The sequence below is a fragment of the Zonotrichia leucophrys genome, chromosome 14, assembly GCF_028769735.1.
Source record: "Zonotrichia leucophrys gambelii isolate GWCS_2022_RI chromosome 14, RI_Zleu_2.0, whole genome shotgun sequence".
Taxonomy (NCBI): Eukaryota; Metazoa; Chordata; class Aves; order Passeriformes; family Passerellidae; genus Zonotrichia; species Zonotrichia leucophrys.
The window spans coordinates 10,944,602-10,959,858 of NC_088184.1; the positions used below are offsets into that span (position 1 = coordinate 10,944,602).

Here is a 15,257-nt window from a genome sequence, read left to right on the forward strand (position 1 = left end):
TGTAACACAGGCTGATGCCAAGACCCAGGCACAGGACAGTTATCAGAAAACATCTAAGTGCTTTGGGAAATGGGTTCTTTCCACCTCACACCAGGCACTTCATGCTGAACAGCCCATTTATGATGGGGCCAATTGAGCAGCTTTCTGCTTCTGCAGAAATACCTAAGAAAGGCATTTCTACCACTCCCTCACCTCTCCTGGCTTCATGCTGGCTCTGGCACTTGTCCAATCCCTTATTAGGCCATCTTGGATCCCTAAGCTGGCAGAAAATGAGCAGCCATGGCAAGGGAAGAGTTTCTGAATCAGCTGAAGCGATACCAGCCTGCGGCAGGGCAGTGGAGCTGGGGCTGGGCAGGGACTGCCACGCTCGCAGAGAGCTGGGAGAGGCTCAGCCCCTGCTCCCTGCTCCACCTGCACCTCAGGGGCTGTACTCGCTCTGCAGATCTTCTCTACTCTTCACAGAGAGAAAGGATCCTTCAGGGGATGAATCAGCTGCCATAAGGTTGTCATTTCTCACCTCTGCACTGACTGCAGGGTGAACTATCATCCACAGACTCTTAATTCCAAACTTCAGTCTCAATTACCAGGGTATTGTGATGAATAGGTCCATTTGACTGAAAATGGGGCATAAAACTGAAATTACTGTTTAAAGCTGGGCTGTGTGCAAATGGAAGGAAAGAAAGGAGAAAGAATCTGAAGGGATGACAAAGTATGGTGGCCTCTGGCCAAGACACTGACTCTCCTCACTAGCTTCAGTTCACACAACTAAAGGCAGCTCTCTCCCAGTGATTCTGCACCTTCCACTTGTGCTTGGTCAGGGCTGTACCACAGACCCAGCTCCAGCTCCTGGGCTCAGCTCAGGGAGTGCTCTGTGACAAGGAAGCCTCTGCTGCTGTGCTTGCCTGCGTTTGTTTTGCTGTTGCTCTGTTTGCAGTCCAACTACTGCAAGCCTGACCTTATCACCTACTTAATCATTAAATATTTTGTTCTGTTGCTGTTGATCTATCTGGTGTGACAGTATGCAGTTGATTTCAGGTCAAACTGATAAAGCCGGGCTGCACCACCTTCAATACCCCTCCACGAGAGAGGTGAGCACAGGGATCCGTGGGCAGCCTGCAGCCAGGACATGTTCAGCAGCACAAAGAGTGACAATACTGACAGCCACAAACACCTCAAAGGAAATATTCCATGGATTCCATGGATTTCTAAAAAAAAATTCCATGGATTTCTAACTCCAGAAAATCCCAATTGCTGTGTGAGGCAGGACATGGCTCTGCAAAACTCTCTGCTGTGGCCCCTTTCAGTGGTTCCTGTGTCTCCTGCCCTTGCTTACAAGGAACCTATCTCAGTAAAAGCCAGCAGGAATTATCCAAGGCTGCACTGCTAGTGAAGAATGGGACTGGCAGGGGAGGTGCAGAGATTGTGGGGCATTTCAGTTAAAGGATGCAGGGCTGGTGTTTTAGTGGCCCAGGCTGGCTGACTGGCCGTGGTGGGGTTGCCTTTAGGTGGCCAATACCCAACATTCCACATCCTCACCAGTACCACCAGTTACAAGCAGTGGCAGAATGCCACACAGGCATGAGGGATGGAGAACAACTGGGCCAGGAGCACCTTGAGGGGCCTGGCTGCCCCAGGAATGCACCCAGAGCAGTGTCAGTGCCTGGCAGGTGCTTTGTGCTCGGCTCTGTGTGCTCAGGCAGGGCAGCACGTAGCAGCTCAGCTCTGGAGTGAAACACAAAACACGTACCAGACACATCAGTGAGACAGGAATTTCTTGTCATCGCAAGACTTTTACTTCCCTTTGTCATTTTAATGCATTGCACTCAGAGCCTGCCTTGGAAAACAACCACAATACACTCCCCCTGGCTTTTCAGAGATAATTTAAGTCTCTTTCTGAAAGGCCTTTTTATGAGTTCAGAGGCTCCCAGGGCAAGGTGAAATACCAGGAGAGCAGCAGCAACACGTTACTTTTGCCCTGCAGGGTGCTGCTGGTCCAAGAAAACCCTGCAGGAACAAACATTTTGCCCAGGCACAGAGCATGTGTCATTGCAAGTCCTCATGGCAGTGCCCACGTTGTGCATCCTGTGCCAGCCATGTTCCTTCCTGCCTGTCTTTACAGCCCCTCTGCCTCTTAGCTCATGGAGCAGGCAGGGCTGAGTCATCCTAGGCATGCTCTGGGGGAAAACGTTGCCTCCAGCCCATTTCTTGGAAGCTAATAAAAAAATAAATCTCAGAAATGTTGCGACACACTTGCTGCTCCTGCTTCTGGGTGGCTGTTGTGCTGCAACATCTCCTCACCACACAGGCAGCTCTGGTGAGTGCCCAGCAGCTGTTTGCTCCAGGACCCTGCTGACCATGCCCCACTCTGGATCACATCCACTTCCTTCCCTGCCTGCTTTGCATTTACAAGGCTAAGGACCCATATTTGCCGAATAATGGCCTTTATATGATCTAACCTTTGGACAAATGTACCTTTAGCCTTGTGTTTCCTCATCATGTAAGACAGCTCTTTCTTCCCTGAGTGATTGTATTCCTTTGGCTGGTTATGCCAAACTTCCTCCTGAAAACCACTGTGCAACAACTAGGTAACCTCAATTATTTTCTAAGCAAGGCTTAAGCCTTAATAAGGGATGCAAGCTTCAGGTGTTTAGTATCTTTGACTAAAAATCATTTCATTCTCCTGTCTTGTTCCCCTTCTGGAGCCTGCCAGGTCAGCTGGCTTCATTAATTTCGTTAACTTCTTCCCTCTATCCCCTAGAAGCTGCTCTCACAAAATGAAGTCCTCCCAGAAGTTTCAAATCTAATTTTGTCTTGCCATTGCACTCATGAATCCACTCATGATCACTTGATCCAAGCTAATTTTCTGTGGCTAGCTATTACATGTCTTCCACCTCAGACACAAAGTCTGAAATCACATCCCTCCCGGGCAGTTCAGAGCTGACTTTATGAAGAAGTTTATGGGCTACAACCCCCCAGGGATAGCTGGGCTTTACCATTATTAACAACCTTTGATCTCCACTTGACATCAAGACAGCCAAAGTCTCCTGTAAAACTACTGATATTTTTCTCTAGTAACATGGAGATCTCAAATCCTACCTAAGCCTGAATCTGGAGGTTCTAATAGGATTCCAAGAGCCTTTTTATTTCCCTGTGTCAGCAGAGTGCTTGGAGGGTCATAGTACTGCTAATGAAGGACCTTGAGGTCTCAGGGAGGAGGAGGTTATAGAGGAATGCCAAGCACCTTTTCCCATGTATATGTTCTTGCACACACATGCATGGGTTTGTAATTTGAAACTCTCTTTACTTCTGGACAGGCTTTGCAAACTGCTTAGACCACATTCTCTGAGGTGTTTAAAGAGGGTGGAGTATGCAGTATTTATTTAGGTACTCTACAAACCTTAATAAGAATTGAGTGCTTGTAGCAATTGCAGAGAGCAAACAGAGAGCCAGCTGGCAGAAACTGAACAGTGCCACTGCATTTTTATTGCTTCTAACCCCAAAAACCAGATTATTACTAAAAAAAAAATGTCTTTTTTAATTTCATTTCTCTCTGATCCTGCATTACTTTGTCTGCTGTGTGCAGCAGTATTATTAGCTGTAGTCTATTTTTCAACTGGCTATAAAAATTCAGCTTTTAAATTACCTCCTGGTCCAACTCCTCTTCCGATCATTGGTAACCTGCACTTGGTGGATCTTAGAAGGCAAGATAAATCACTAATGAAGGTAGGACAAAAAAAAACCCTAACCCAGACCCTCATAGATTTTAAAGTTGCCTGGGATGTATCAGTGAGAATTTTTTGTCTTTTTTAATTCAAAATAATTGTAAAGGTGTGAAAATTGCTTTATGATATCTTTCTGGGCTTCTTCTAGTCAATGTCTGTGTTGGTGCAATGTAATTTAGGAGCAATCAACCATTAAAAAAAGACCTCTGGGTAATATGGGATTTCTTCATGTAATTGTGGTGATGTACATGAAGTCTATAATGCTTGTGGGATTTGAAATATTAATTTGACAGGTTGGACACCCAGAAATCTTTTAAAGCATTAGAATATAACTAACATAAATTAAATTGCTTCCCTCTCCTATGCCCCGGAGATCTGGCAAAGAGGAATTCCACAATGCAGTGACCCCAAAACTGCCGCGGAGAGGCCAAATCCAGACTCTGCACTGCAAAATCCCTTTCCCTCTGGATGAATGGGACATGCATTAAAGTCTAGATGGCAGTGCAAGGGAGAGATGGGAAAGCTGTGCTGAGGAACAGCACAATGAGCTGTGAGCTCTTCCAGTAACCTGTAATTAAGAAAACTTACCCCGCTGTTTGCAGGATGAGGCTGCTGCCGGGCATTCCCGCCTGGCTTTAGGAGATGGTTCCTTTGGGGATGGCTCCCTTTGGGGATGGTTTCCTCAGGGATGGCTCTCTTCAGGGATGGCTCCTTTGGGGCTGGCTCCCTTGGGAATGGTTCCCTCGTGGATGGCTCCTCTGGGGATGCTTCTCTTGGGGCAGGCTCCCTTGGGGATGGTTCCTTTGGAGATGGCTCCCTTAGGGACGGCTCCCTCAGGGATGGTTCTCTCAGGGATGGCTCCCTTGGAGCTGGCTCCCTTGGGGATGGCTCCCTAGGGGTGATTCCCTTAGGCTGGTTTCCTCGGGGACGGCTCCTTCAGGGATGGCTCCCTTGGGGATGGTTCCTTGGGGCTGACCCACGCTGGGGTCACGGAGAGAGTGAGCAAACAGGCAGGGGGGTTCACAGCCGGGTGTCCACGGCTCCTGTGACACCCATGCTCAGCAAACAAGGGCTGTGCTGCCACGGGGCGAGGCCCCAGCACCTGGAGCTGTTATGGGCAATGTCAGGGTTGGGGTCAGTTTACCCAGCAGGGCTGGGCAGACGCTGCTGCAGCCTCTGAACGGCGCTTTGGAAATACCTCCGCGTGCTTATGTCCCTTACTGGGCTGTGCTTGGTATTGCCTGTGTTTGCCTTGGCTTTGGGATCTCTCCAGAGGGGTTATCCCTCCATCTCACCCCACAGAGAGCAAAGAATGGTGTTTGCATGAAGCCGCTGGCACTGACTGGGGTTTGTTGGGTGGGCAATGAAGGGTGCCCCCATTGTCCTGTGAAAGAGACACTGCTCCTCTCATAGCAGGATGCAGGAGTGCCTTAGTACATCAAGAGCATCAGACCAAAGCTTTCCTCTGTGACAGCATCATTATTTGCACTGAATAATCTTCTCTTGTTTGGTCTTTCTCCAGTTTGCCAACTTTAGCTGCCATTTGAGGTCGAGTCTTCAGAAGGGTTTTTTTTTTTGTCTTTCGTTTCTTTTCTCCTTAACAGCAAAACCAGATTAGTGATGCACTGATGGGGGTGGGGGCTCTTTCATGGCAAGAAGCCTGAATTCCATACAGATGCCAACAAGGAATCTGTACAAAATGCCTCATGTTTGACCATGATGAGCTCTGGCTCACAGGTGCCTTTCTGCAGGTGGTGGCTCTGCAGGACACCAGGATGAAAAATGTCCTCTCAGACAGCACGAGGTGCTGCTCCATGCACTCTCCCTCCCTTCCTGACCATCACAGCTCGCCTCTTTTTTTCAGCTTGCAGAAAAATACGGCCCCATCTTCACCCTGCACTTTGGGTTCCAGAAAGTTGTGGTGCTGACCGGGTACGAAGTTGTGCGAGAGGCGCTTGTGAACTACACAGAGGAGTTTGTAGACAGACCATCCATCCCAATATTTGACCAAATTCAGAACAAAAATGGTACTAGAGCAATGAGGGGGGGGTGGAAGGGACAATGCTGTTGCTTAGTGCCCATGATGATGATGATGATGAGGCACAGCCCAACTGTGCATCCCTGGAGCCCAGCTTTTAAACATCCCCTTCTGAAGCCAAGTGACATCAAACATTTGGCTTTCCCTGCACGCAGTGGCTCCTGGCTTTCCATCATTTCTGCTGATGCACTTGCAGCCCGTCCATATCCAAAGAGTTGAGGGGTGGGAGGAGTGGGATTTTGAAGGCACTGTGGTAACTCCGGGGTTAATCTCTGTGCGATGTTGGTGTGAGCAGCTCGCTGTCACCACTGGTTTATGAACCCTCCTCACATTTCCAGGAGACTTTGGACTACCTGGCTTGGCTGCAGGGAGCTGTCGGGTTTTTCCTTTCTCCCACTGCCTTTGTCCTGTCAGTTCCCACACCTTTGCCTCCCCACAAACGTCCTCAGGTTGTCCAGCCTGAAACAGCTTCAGAAGCACGAGGCTGAGGCTGGAAATTCAGCCCTACAAACAATCCCATAGTTTTTCCACCCCTGACTATTTCAGAAGACTTCTTGCTTTGTCCATCCTCTGCTTCATGTAAGGCTTTAGCTGGGAGAACAAAAGGCAGCTTTATATGTTGGTCACAGGCTGAAGTTGGGATTAGAACTAGAAATTAAATTACCCAGCCATAATATCAATAGATTAATTTATTACTACATAAATAAAAGGAATCAATGAGGAAAAAGGTATTTTTTAGAGCTGATTTACATGTAAAACATCCCTGTGGGAGAATATCAGTATTGCACTGTAAGTCCTTTCACATTAACCTTCTCAGCCCAAGTCTGAGGCACTTAGAGGTACCCAGAGATGAAAACTATCATTGTTGTTAAGCAGCAATGGTCACAAATTTTCCCATTAAACATTTTTTCTTCAGAAAGTGCCAATTTGTTGACTGTGAAGATGGTCTCAGAAAAGGAATGATCCAGATGAAATTGCATAAATTAAAGAAAAATTAAAAATTGAAGTTTAGAAATTTGCTCTGACATTTTTAGAGCAAAAAGTTTTGCTATCCAAAATTAAAATTATACTGCTTTAAAACAGAAAAGCAAACCATATTTAAAAGCCTCACAGCCACGATGAAGATATGAAATCCATTCAGCTTTTCAACTGACCACAATCTGAGATAGTTTTTGGAATATTGACCCGACTTTTTCTTTACAGCACTCTGACAGGATGAAATACCCATCCCTGCTTGGAGGTGCTAGAGATCATCGTGGCATGAGCTCAGAAACCTCCACAAAAATGTCAGTATTTTCAACACTGCTGAAAATACAGCACTGCTGGGAATCTCCATAAAACACTTTAGGGTTGAGGAGACTGAATTATCCCATCCCACACAGTTAAATTACCTTTATGACTAAAATAGGATGAAGGGAGAAGCTTCAGACACACAAGGTGCTTGAGGCCCTAGAGTTGCAACCAGCAGGGTCACAAATGTCCCGTGACAAACTCAAACCAACATTTTCCCCCAGCTCTGCAGCCAACCCATACTGGTCTGAAAGCCACACCTGCCCATCTGCCACTCAGGAGAGGACTGGGGTAACTGGGCTGGGAGGGAGTTTGCTTTTCCCAAGCTGCAGCTCAGTGAGGATGGAGCTGAGAGGATACAGGGATGAGGCACACAGAAAGGGGAGACCTTCAGTCCCTAAATCCGTGTGAAAACAGGCAGCAGAAACACCTGGGGAGCTCCGTGCTCACCCAGTGCCCTGTTTGGTTTGATGTGGGGGCTCCTCTGTGCCTGAGCCCAGCACATTTCTCACGGGCTGCCCAGGTCTGTTCTTCTCCATCGGGGAGCTGTGGAGGACAACGCGCAGGTTCACCGTGTCCAGCATGCGCAACCTCGGCATGGGCAAGCAAATGATAGAGGGCAGAATCTTTGAGGAGCTCCACTTCCTCATTGAGATGATCAAATCCTTCAAAGGTGAGCTGGGGACCGTCCTGGGGCTCGGGTGTGTCACAGCTGCTCCACATCTCACAGCTTCCCCACCCTGCTCCTGCTGCAGGGGAACCTTTCAGCCTGCCCTCCTTCAACTGCGCGCCCATCAACATCACCTTCATCATGCTCTTTGGGGACAGGTTTGACTACAAGGACCCAACATTCCTCACTCTCCTAAGGCTCATAGATGAAATTATGATTCTTCTGGGATCACCAAATTTAAACGTAAGTAAACTGTCCCACACATAAACACTTTTTTACGTGAGCCAACCGTAGGGTGTGGCTCACATAACTTTACCTCAGCAGTTTTCAGACGTTCAAAACCAGCCATTACACCTAAAACATGACAGTTCTCCACATGCCACTTGGGTCACCAAAATCTGCTGCCAGATTCCCATTACCTACTTTCCTTCTGACCCATCCTGCACATCTGTGTGGAGCTAAAATGAGATCTGAACCATGGTTTCTTTAGCTTAGGAAAATCTGCCTGGGAAGTCCCTGGGACACTGAGATATTGCTACTAAAGACAAAACCCAACTGATTCATTGGCCCTTAGGAAAAAAGCTGTTTCAGCATGTGCCAAGGGGATTCTGTGTGATTCTGTGTGGTATTTCTGCAGGCCTAATGCTTCTCTTTTTAAATTTCTCATTAGTATTTCAATTTCTACCCGTTCCTTGGATTTCTTTTCAAAACCCACAAGATTATGCTCAAGAAAATTGAAGATGTGCGTGCCATTTTAAGGCAATACATGAAGGCCAGCAGGGAGGACATCAATGAGAACAGTGTGAGGAGCTACATCGATGCACTGATATTCAAGCAACAAGAGGTATTGGGCTGCTTAGCTCTGTTGGCTGTTTGCAATGTCTCCTTTGGATTTTCTAGCTAAAAGAGTTGCTGAGTCTTGATTTCAGTCATGTTGTGTAAATCTATTGAAATCCATGCTGTTACTCCAGCGGTACTTAAATCAGATGTGAAACACTTACAATTGGTACATTTTTCTATCAAAATTAAGACACAAAAGCTACTCTCAGTCCACTCCTGAAATAGTAGCACTAATAATGTGAGATCAACCACTCACTCGTAATAGAAAATGCATGAATTCACATGAAAGCTGACTCTGCCTTTCTTTTTATGAAAACAAATCAATTAATCATTGATACTGTTGCTCCATCAAGATGAATGATCCCCTTAAAGAACTTGAATGATAAATCATCAGTACAAGTCCTAAACCTGCCCTGCATCTCACTTTGCAGAGGCTCGGCAGTTTCACACATCAGTTGGTTTCATTCAACACAAAATACTTGGGCTCTGAGCTTTTTCTTCTTTCCAGCTGGATCCAGGCTGACCTTAGACACTAAGAATTCTACTCAGCTAAGTGGAGGAGGAGTTATCACAGCTCTATAGCCCAGGCAGGAATGGCCTGAAAGGTGATTTTAAGCACCTCCAAACCTTCCACCTGTGGTGCTCCAACTCTGGTGGATGCTGTGCATTCAAGATCAGGTCTATTTTATCACCCAGTTCACAAACACAAGACTACAACCAGCTGTGCTGTAGGTTATGCAGCATTTCCTGAGCTTGCTGAATATTCAGACTGATGTTTATATGACTTTTCTTACCTCTTATGTTTTTCAAGGAGAAGCACAAGAAAGACAGCCTCTTCCATGATGACAACTTAATGGCATCCATACTTGACCTGGTCATGGCTGGAACAGAGACCATTGCCACCACGCTCCAGTGGTCCATCCTGCTCATGATGAAATACCCAGAGATTCAAAGTGAGCAGCTTTTACCTACTCCATCCATGGCAAGGTGAAATGAAGAGGCCTGGCCTCAGATCCACAGCAGCTCTTTTGCCTGAAGAGCTGAATCCTAGCTCTCCTCTGTGATAAACTGCTAATGTAACTAGGTGTTTATCAAAGTCACAATAAAATAGCCCTTTTGACTTGCTAGGAGAGAGGATGGGTGGAGATCAGAGTATGATGCTGCAGAAAAAACCCACCCACACACCTGAATTAAACACAGAGCAGGGAAACCCACATTGCTGCTGTAAGAATCCTCTCTCTTTTCAAACTCTGGAAAAATGGGGTTTTTTCCCCTAAACCAAATCTAAGGAGGGAGTTGGCTTCCTTGCTGGGACACATCCCTTTTGTTTGTTCCTTCCAGAAAAGGTCCAGGAGGAGATTGGGAGAACAGTGAAGGCTGGGAGCTGGGCCACGTACGAGGACAGGAGGAGGATGCCCTACACCAACGCGGTGCTGCACGAGGTGCAGAGGTTCATCACCCTCCTGCCACACGTGCCCCGCTGCACGGCTGTTGACACCCACTTCAGGGGCTACTTCCTGCCCAAGGTAGGTATCTGCTGCCTCCCAGGAACACAAAACCCTCCCCAGATCCACCACTGCCACTGGAGAATGGTTTCTTAGAGAGAATTACACGACAGAGTCCAAAACCAGCCTCAGAAGGGTTTCTGTACCGAGCCCAGAGTTGTCATAGGACTCAGTCCAGTCCCCCTCATGCTCAGGACTTCCTTACTCCATGAGCAGCCCTAGTTTACCTCCTTGCTGCCATCTGCACAGTGAAGGATCTGCCAGAGAATTGCAGGATCTTACCTTCCACTTGAGGTTTTCACAGCACCCTGTGGGGTTTGGCTTCAGTCCTTGGCACTAGTGGGAAAATCTCACTGATGTCTCTCTGCTGGATGATGGGATAAAACCCTCATGGTCTCCACCTACCCCAGGTGGGGCAAATCTGGGACACCAAAGCCTGTGTGAGAAAATGAACCAAAACAATCTCTGTGCCTTTGTGTACTTTTCTTCCAGGGTATAATTGTAATCCCATCCCTTACCTCAGTGCTGCTGGATAAGACACAATGGGAGACACCACATCAGTTCAACCCCAACCACTTTCTCGATGCTGAAGGGAATTTTGTAAAGAAAGGAGCTTTCCTGCCTTTCTCCACAGGTAACTGAAGGGCTGACCTGCACAGAGCTGGGGCTGTGGCAGGACCACTTCATTACAACACACACTAATGAGTCTTCATGCCTAAACACTGCCCCTAACTCAGTCAATAAGCAACCAGACAAGTGAATGGAATCAATTGTTCCGCATCTGGGCAAATGGCTGCTCTCAGAGCACAGCTCTCCCACTGCTAAATATAGCAAAAAGAAGGGCAGTAAAAAAAAGCACACCTTTATCTAAAAGTGGTATATGAGGATAAATTCCACAGGAAAGGGAGTTTCAACTATTCTACTTTGGAAGGAGGTGGGATTCTTCTATCAGGCTGCTTTCCAAAAGAAAGGGTTAAAGATGCTGAGAGGGTTGGAAGAGCTAAGGAGAGGAGAGGGCACACATAAATGTGCAATAAAACTGCAGGATGGCTGTAGCCTGTGACAAAAGAGAACAGACAGAAACCTTCAGCAGCACAGGCCCCTCTACTCCAAAATGCTTTAGTGCATTTCAAGGTTTCTCTCCTACTCCCATTGCAACATCTCAGATGCTAAATGTCCATGGCAAACATTCCAGTTGGATTTTCCCATGAGGTGAACTCTCTGCTTGCACCCGCAGGGCGGCGGAACTGCATCGGGGAAAGCCTGGCCAAGATGGAGCTCTTTGTTTTCTTTGTCGGGCTGCTCCAAACATTCACCTTCCGACCCCAGCCGGGAGTTTCAGAGTCTGACCTGGACCTCACCGTCCCCCAGACAACTTTCACATTGAGGCCTCAGCCCCAGGCAACCTGTGCTGTCCTGAGGGAATAAACATGGCCTTGTCCCAGAGCTTTGGGGTCCAAGAACCCAGATTTGCTCAAACTCACCATCTCCTACCCTGCCCCAGCACCACATCCCCTTCCCACTGCCTCCATCCACCCCCTGCACTGCTCCATCCCCCCAGGGCTGCTCTTGGCTCCTGTGCCCTGGGGGAGATGCAGACACAGCCATGGTGCTGCCCATCACACCCCACTTCTCAAGATGTGCACGGAGCTGGTGAAGGGACCAAGCCGCTGCTCTGGCGCAGGGGATGCAACCCATGAGCAGCAGAACACTCAGGTTACCCTCCTGTCACAGAAATCTGCCTGGAATCCTGAGGAAAAACAACCCACAGTTTGGTGGAAGCTGCAGAGAGACACGGCGGGTCACAGGCTTGAGCCATCCATAGGCACCTCCTGAGCTTCCACAGCTCACAGCAAAATCCTGCCAGGATTCCACCCACCAGGCAGCCAAGCCAAACACCAAGAGTGAAAAAATTGATGGGTCCAGGTTTGAGGACTAAATCTGCCTGGGAACAGTGTCCTGGAAGATGCCCCAGAGGCTGCAAACCTGTTCAGAGAAGCAAATGCTGGAGCCAAGCTCAACACTGCTCCCCAGTTGGAACAAAACAGGAGCTGCATTCCTGAGTTTGCAATTTAAATCATGAGGCCACATGAGATTTGCACCAGCATCCGGTCATAAAGGGCTAATGACACAAAAATAAACTATACCCACTGCTAGTTTGGCACATCTCTGTCCTTCCTGACCTTGTTAAACAGCAGCAAAGAGTGTTCCCTCTCTTCAGATATCCTGGTTAATGTTACCCTACACCAGCAGTCATTCTGTGTTTGGGATGGTCTGGCCTTTGGAACCAGCCATGCAATTCCCCTGAAAAGGCAGTCTAATTTCACAGTGCTTGTTTTGCACACACACATGGACAGAGAATGGGGATCAGGGATTAAAGCAGAGCTGGTTTTGGTTGGCTTCCTCTCCTCTGTAGCTCAGCCTGGCTGTTGTCTCTATCTCACTCTTACATGCCATCATATTCCACAACCTTATTCCAGCTGAGGCAATTTCCCATCCATTTACCTGCTGTGACTTCCCACTCCTCCACATGCATTTTCTTATCAAGTGCTTTATCATATTGTTTGTTTCCCCTTCATGGGAACCCAATAAAGTTTTAATCCCATGTCCTCATTACATTTCCTATGCCTGGTACCCAGCTTTGCAGCACACAGAAATGCAAACACCATGAAAGGTTGGTGCTGAGCCCAGAGTGACAACAGATAAAATGTTGGATGTATCCCATGGGTGAGAAGTTCTGCATATGCTCATCCTGGTAAACACCAGCTCACCAGCAGACCCTCCATACCTGCAGGGTGGTTTCACCAGGGCAAATTCCTCAGCTGTGGGCTGTGAGTCAGCCCTGGGGACAGCCTCAGTTCTTCACTTCTGTGCCTCTTGCTGCAGAGGCTGAATTAAAGGTTGCACCACAGCCTCCCTGCTGCTGGTGCTGCCCTCTGCTTGGTGCTTTGGTTGGGAGGGCAAGGAGAGACAGGTAAAGCAACTGGGGAGCAAACCCCATAGCAGCTCTGTGCAGGAAGCCTTGGTCTTGCTGAAATAAAATAACATTTTTGCATTTGGCTTCAGAAAGGCCAGGACTGTTCCTGTTTTAACCCCTCCAAAATAACATGAGCTGAAAGGATAGATAAAGCAGCAGTGTAGTGCTCCAGGGAACAACACTGAGCTAGGCTCAACTCTGCACAAATTCACTGGTGGAACCTCAGACCTGCCCCCTTGCCATGGGCTCTGAGGTTCTTGGCTTTGAAGCAGAGAGATGGATCCCTCCCTCCACAGCACAGCAGCCTCCAGAGCTGCAAACATCCAAGGAAAACAGGTTCCTTGAGTTCCTTTGAAAAATGCACCCAACTTGTGCCTGTGTCAGCAGATGGATAGGAGTGATCCCTCCCCAGCACACTGAATTACACAGCTGAATATATCTCCACAAAATAAAGTGCCTGTCTCCCATTTATTTGCTCAGCCAGGCAATGGCAGAACATTGATTATGACTCAGCTATCTATTTATCTAGCAGAAAACATTGGCTCTCAGAGCTGGAAATACCATTTCCACATTCCTCAGTGGCCCTGAGGGTCTCCCCTGTAGCTGCAAAACATGTTTGTGCCTTGCACCTCTCACCTGGATTGAAGGCAAACACCTTGGGGCAGGACAGGTTCCTTGATGTTTAGAGCCAGAGCTGAACAACACAAACTCATTTTGTGGCTCACAGCACTGGCAGCTGTCCCATAGCCCAGCGTGCCACCCCAGGGCTGTGTGATGCTGGCACCAGAGGGGCAAGGATCAGGGGCAGGGATTGCAGCAACTCCTTCTGTCCCTCTCTGCACTGGCCAGAGCAATGAGCATTGCACACAATCCAATTTCTGATTTGTTTTTGCCACGAGATGGCACCACGATCCCTCTGAGCCACAGCCAGCCCTACCCTGTGGTCCTTACTGGGCTAGAACGCCCTGCCAGCACAAATCTGGGCTGGGAAAGGAGTCAGGACTAAATCTGTAGGGTTTATGCCCCCCTCAGTCCAACTGCACTCACCTGCTGCAAGGCTGGGAGCAAAACCACCCATTTCCATTAACCTGAAGAATCAGGTGTGTGCAGGGCTTAAATTCATCTGGCATCTCCCATTTTCCCTGTTTTATGTGGCAGCACGAGGCGAGCAGGGGGACCCATTCCCTTTCCCTTTCCCTGTTTTAACCAGCAGCACAGGGGTGAGCAGGGGGATCCCTTCCCTTCCCCACAGCACCCCCAAGCTCTGCTGCAGCATGTGTGGATGTTGTAAGCTTCTGGCCTTCCCACTCAGCATTCCTCCCCTTGGGCTGTGTCTGGCAGCCAAGTTCTTCCTCTGAAGAGCCAATTCCTGGGCTTGCACCTGCCAGTAAGACCCTTCATCAGTGCAGACACCCAGTTCACTGGAATTCCTGACTAATCTGTGACCTGGCCCTAACCCAGCAGGGTGGGGGAAACCCAGAGGTGCAATGGAGGGTTCCAAAACCACATGGATACTGCCCATGAGGACATAGCTTAATGCTGAACATGGTGGTGGTGCTGGGTTGATTAGACCTCATTATCTTGAAGGTTTTTTCCAACCTGATCATTCCTGTGATTAAGCTACAGCCGCTGTTGGCTGCTCCCCAGTGATGGAGCAGAGGAGGGACATGGGCCAGGCTCCTTTGGTGCCCAGCTGCTCCCCACTGCCCCCAGCAAGGCAGAGACAATGCCCTGGTACCCAGAGGGAGCACTGCCCTGCAGGAGGGAAGGGAACAAGGAGCAGAGCCCAGGGTATGAGCTGAGCTGTGGGAAAAGGGAACTGTGCCCAACCCTGAAATCACAATGCCATGAGACTGGGCTCAGAGGAGATGAGGCAGGAAGAAACTGGCTCTCCCTCTCCAAAAGCCCTGTGCTTGAGGCTGGCTCACTCCTGGTGCTTTTTGCCCTGGTGAGCTGCACCCCTTCATCTGGAGAGCAGCCCTGGGGGTGCAGCAGCCTTTGAAGGGAGGCGCACCAGGAGCTTGTGGCAGGAGAGGGATGGATCTCCACACCTCATGGATCACTGCATTAGGAAATGCCATCTCAAAGGCAGGGAAGCAGCCAGGGCCAAGAACTCAGTCTCTGTGTCACCCTTTTCTGCAGGGCAAAGGGACAGTGGTAAAACACCTGTGAATCCCAGCTCCTGCTGAATGTGGTTGGATACCCCAGGACAGGA

At 48.6% G+C, this 15,257-nt stretch overlaps 1 protein-coding gene and 1 long non-coding RNA gene across 2 annotated transcripts; one reads left to right on the forward strand and one right to left on the reverse strand.

Moving 5' to 3' along the window:
* The first annotated feature begins 3,525 nt into the window (after nucleotides 1-3,525).
* LOC135454040 (cytochrome P450 2W1) lies at nucleotides 3,526-11,493 on the forward strand. The gene is made up of 9 exons (XM_064725743.1): nucleotides 3,526-3,723; nucleotides 5,587-5,749; nucleotides 7,574-7,723; nucleotides 7,806-7,963; nucleotides 8,391-8,564; nucleotides 9,372-9,513; nucleotides 9,902-10,086; nucleotides 10,558-10,699; nucleotides 11,303-11,493. Exons 1-9 carry the CDS (start codon nucleotides 3,526-3,528, stop codon nucleotides 11,491-11,493), a joined length of 1,503 nt encoding a protein of 500 aa, XP_064581813.1.
* On the reverse strand, nucleotides 5,880-13,814 carry LOC135454041 (uncharacterized). The gene is made up of 3 exons (XR_010442018.1): nucleotides 13,679-13,814; nucleotides 10,348-10,501; nucleotides 5,880-6,351 (listed from the first exon to the last, which is right to left on the reverse strand). It is a non-coding gene; the product is annotated as an uncharacterized LOC135454041 (long non-coding RNA).
* Nucleotides 13,815-15,257: the final 1,443 nt, after the last annotated feature.

Excerpts from the sequence above, each read along its gene's own strand:
- LOC135454040 (XM_064725743.1), top strand. The coding sequence starts at position 3,526 with ATGTCTTTTTTAATTTCATTTCTCTCTGATCCTGCATTACTTTGTCTG. Across the intron at positions 10,087-10,557 it reads GGGGCTACTTCCTGCCCAAG|GGTATAATTGTAATCCCATC; the intron begins GTAGGTATCTGC and ends CTTTTCTTCCAG. Across the intron at positions 10,700-11,302 it reads TTTCCTGCCTTTCTCCACAG|GGCGGCGGAACTGCATCGGG; the intron begins GTAACTGAAGGG and ends TTGCACCCGCAG.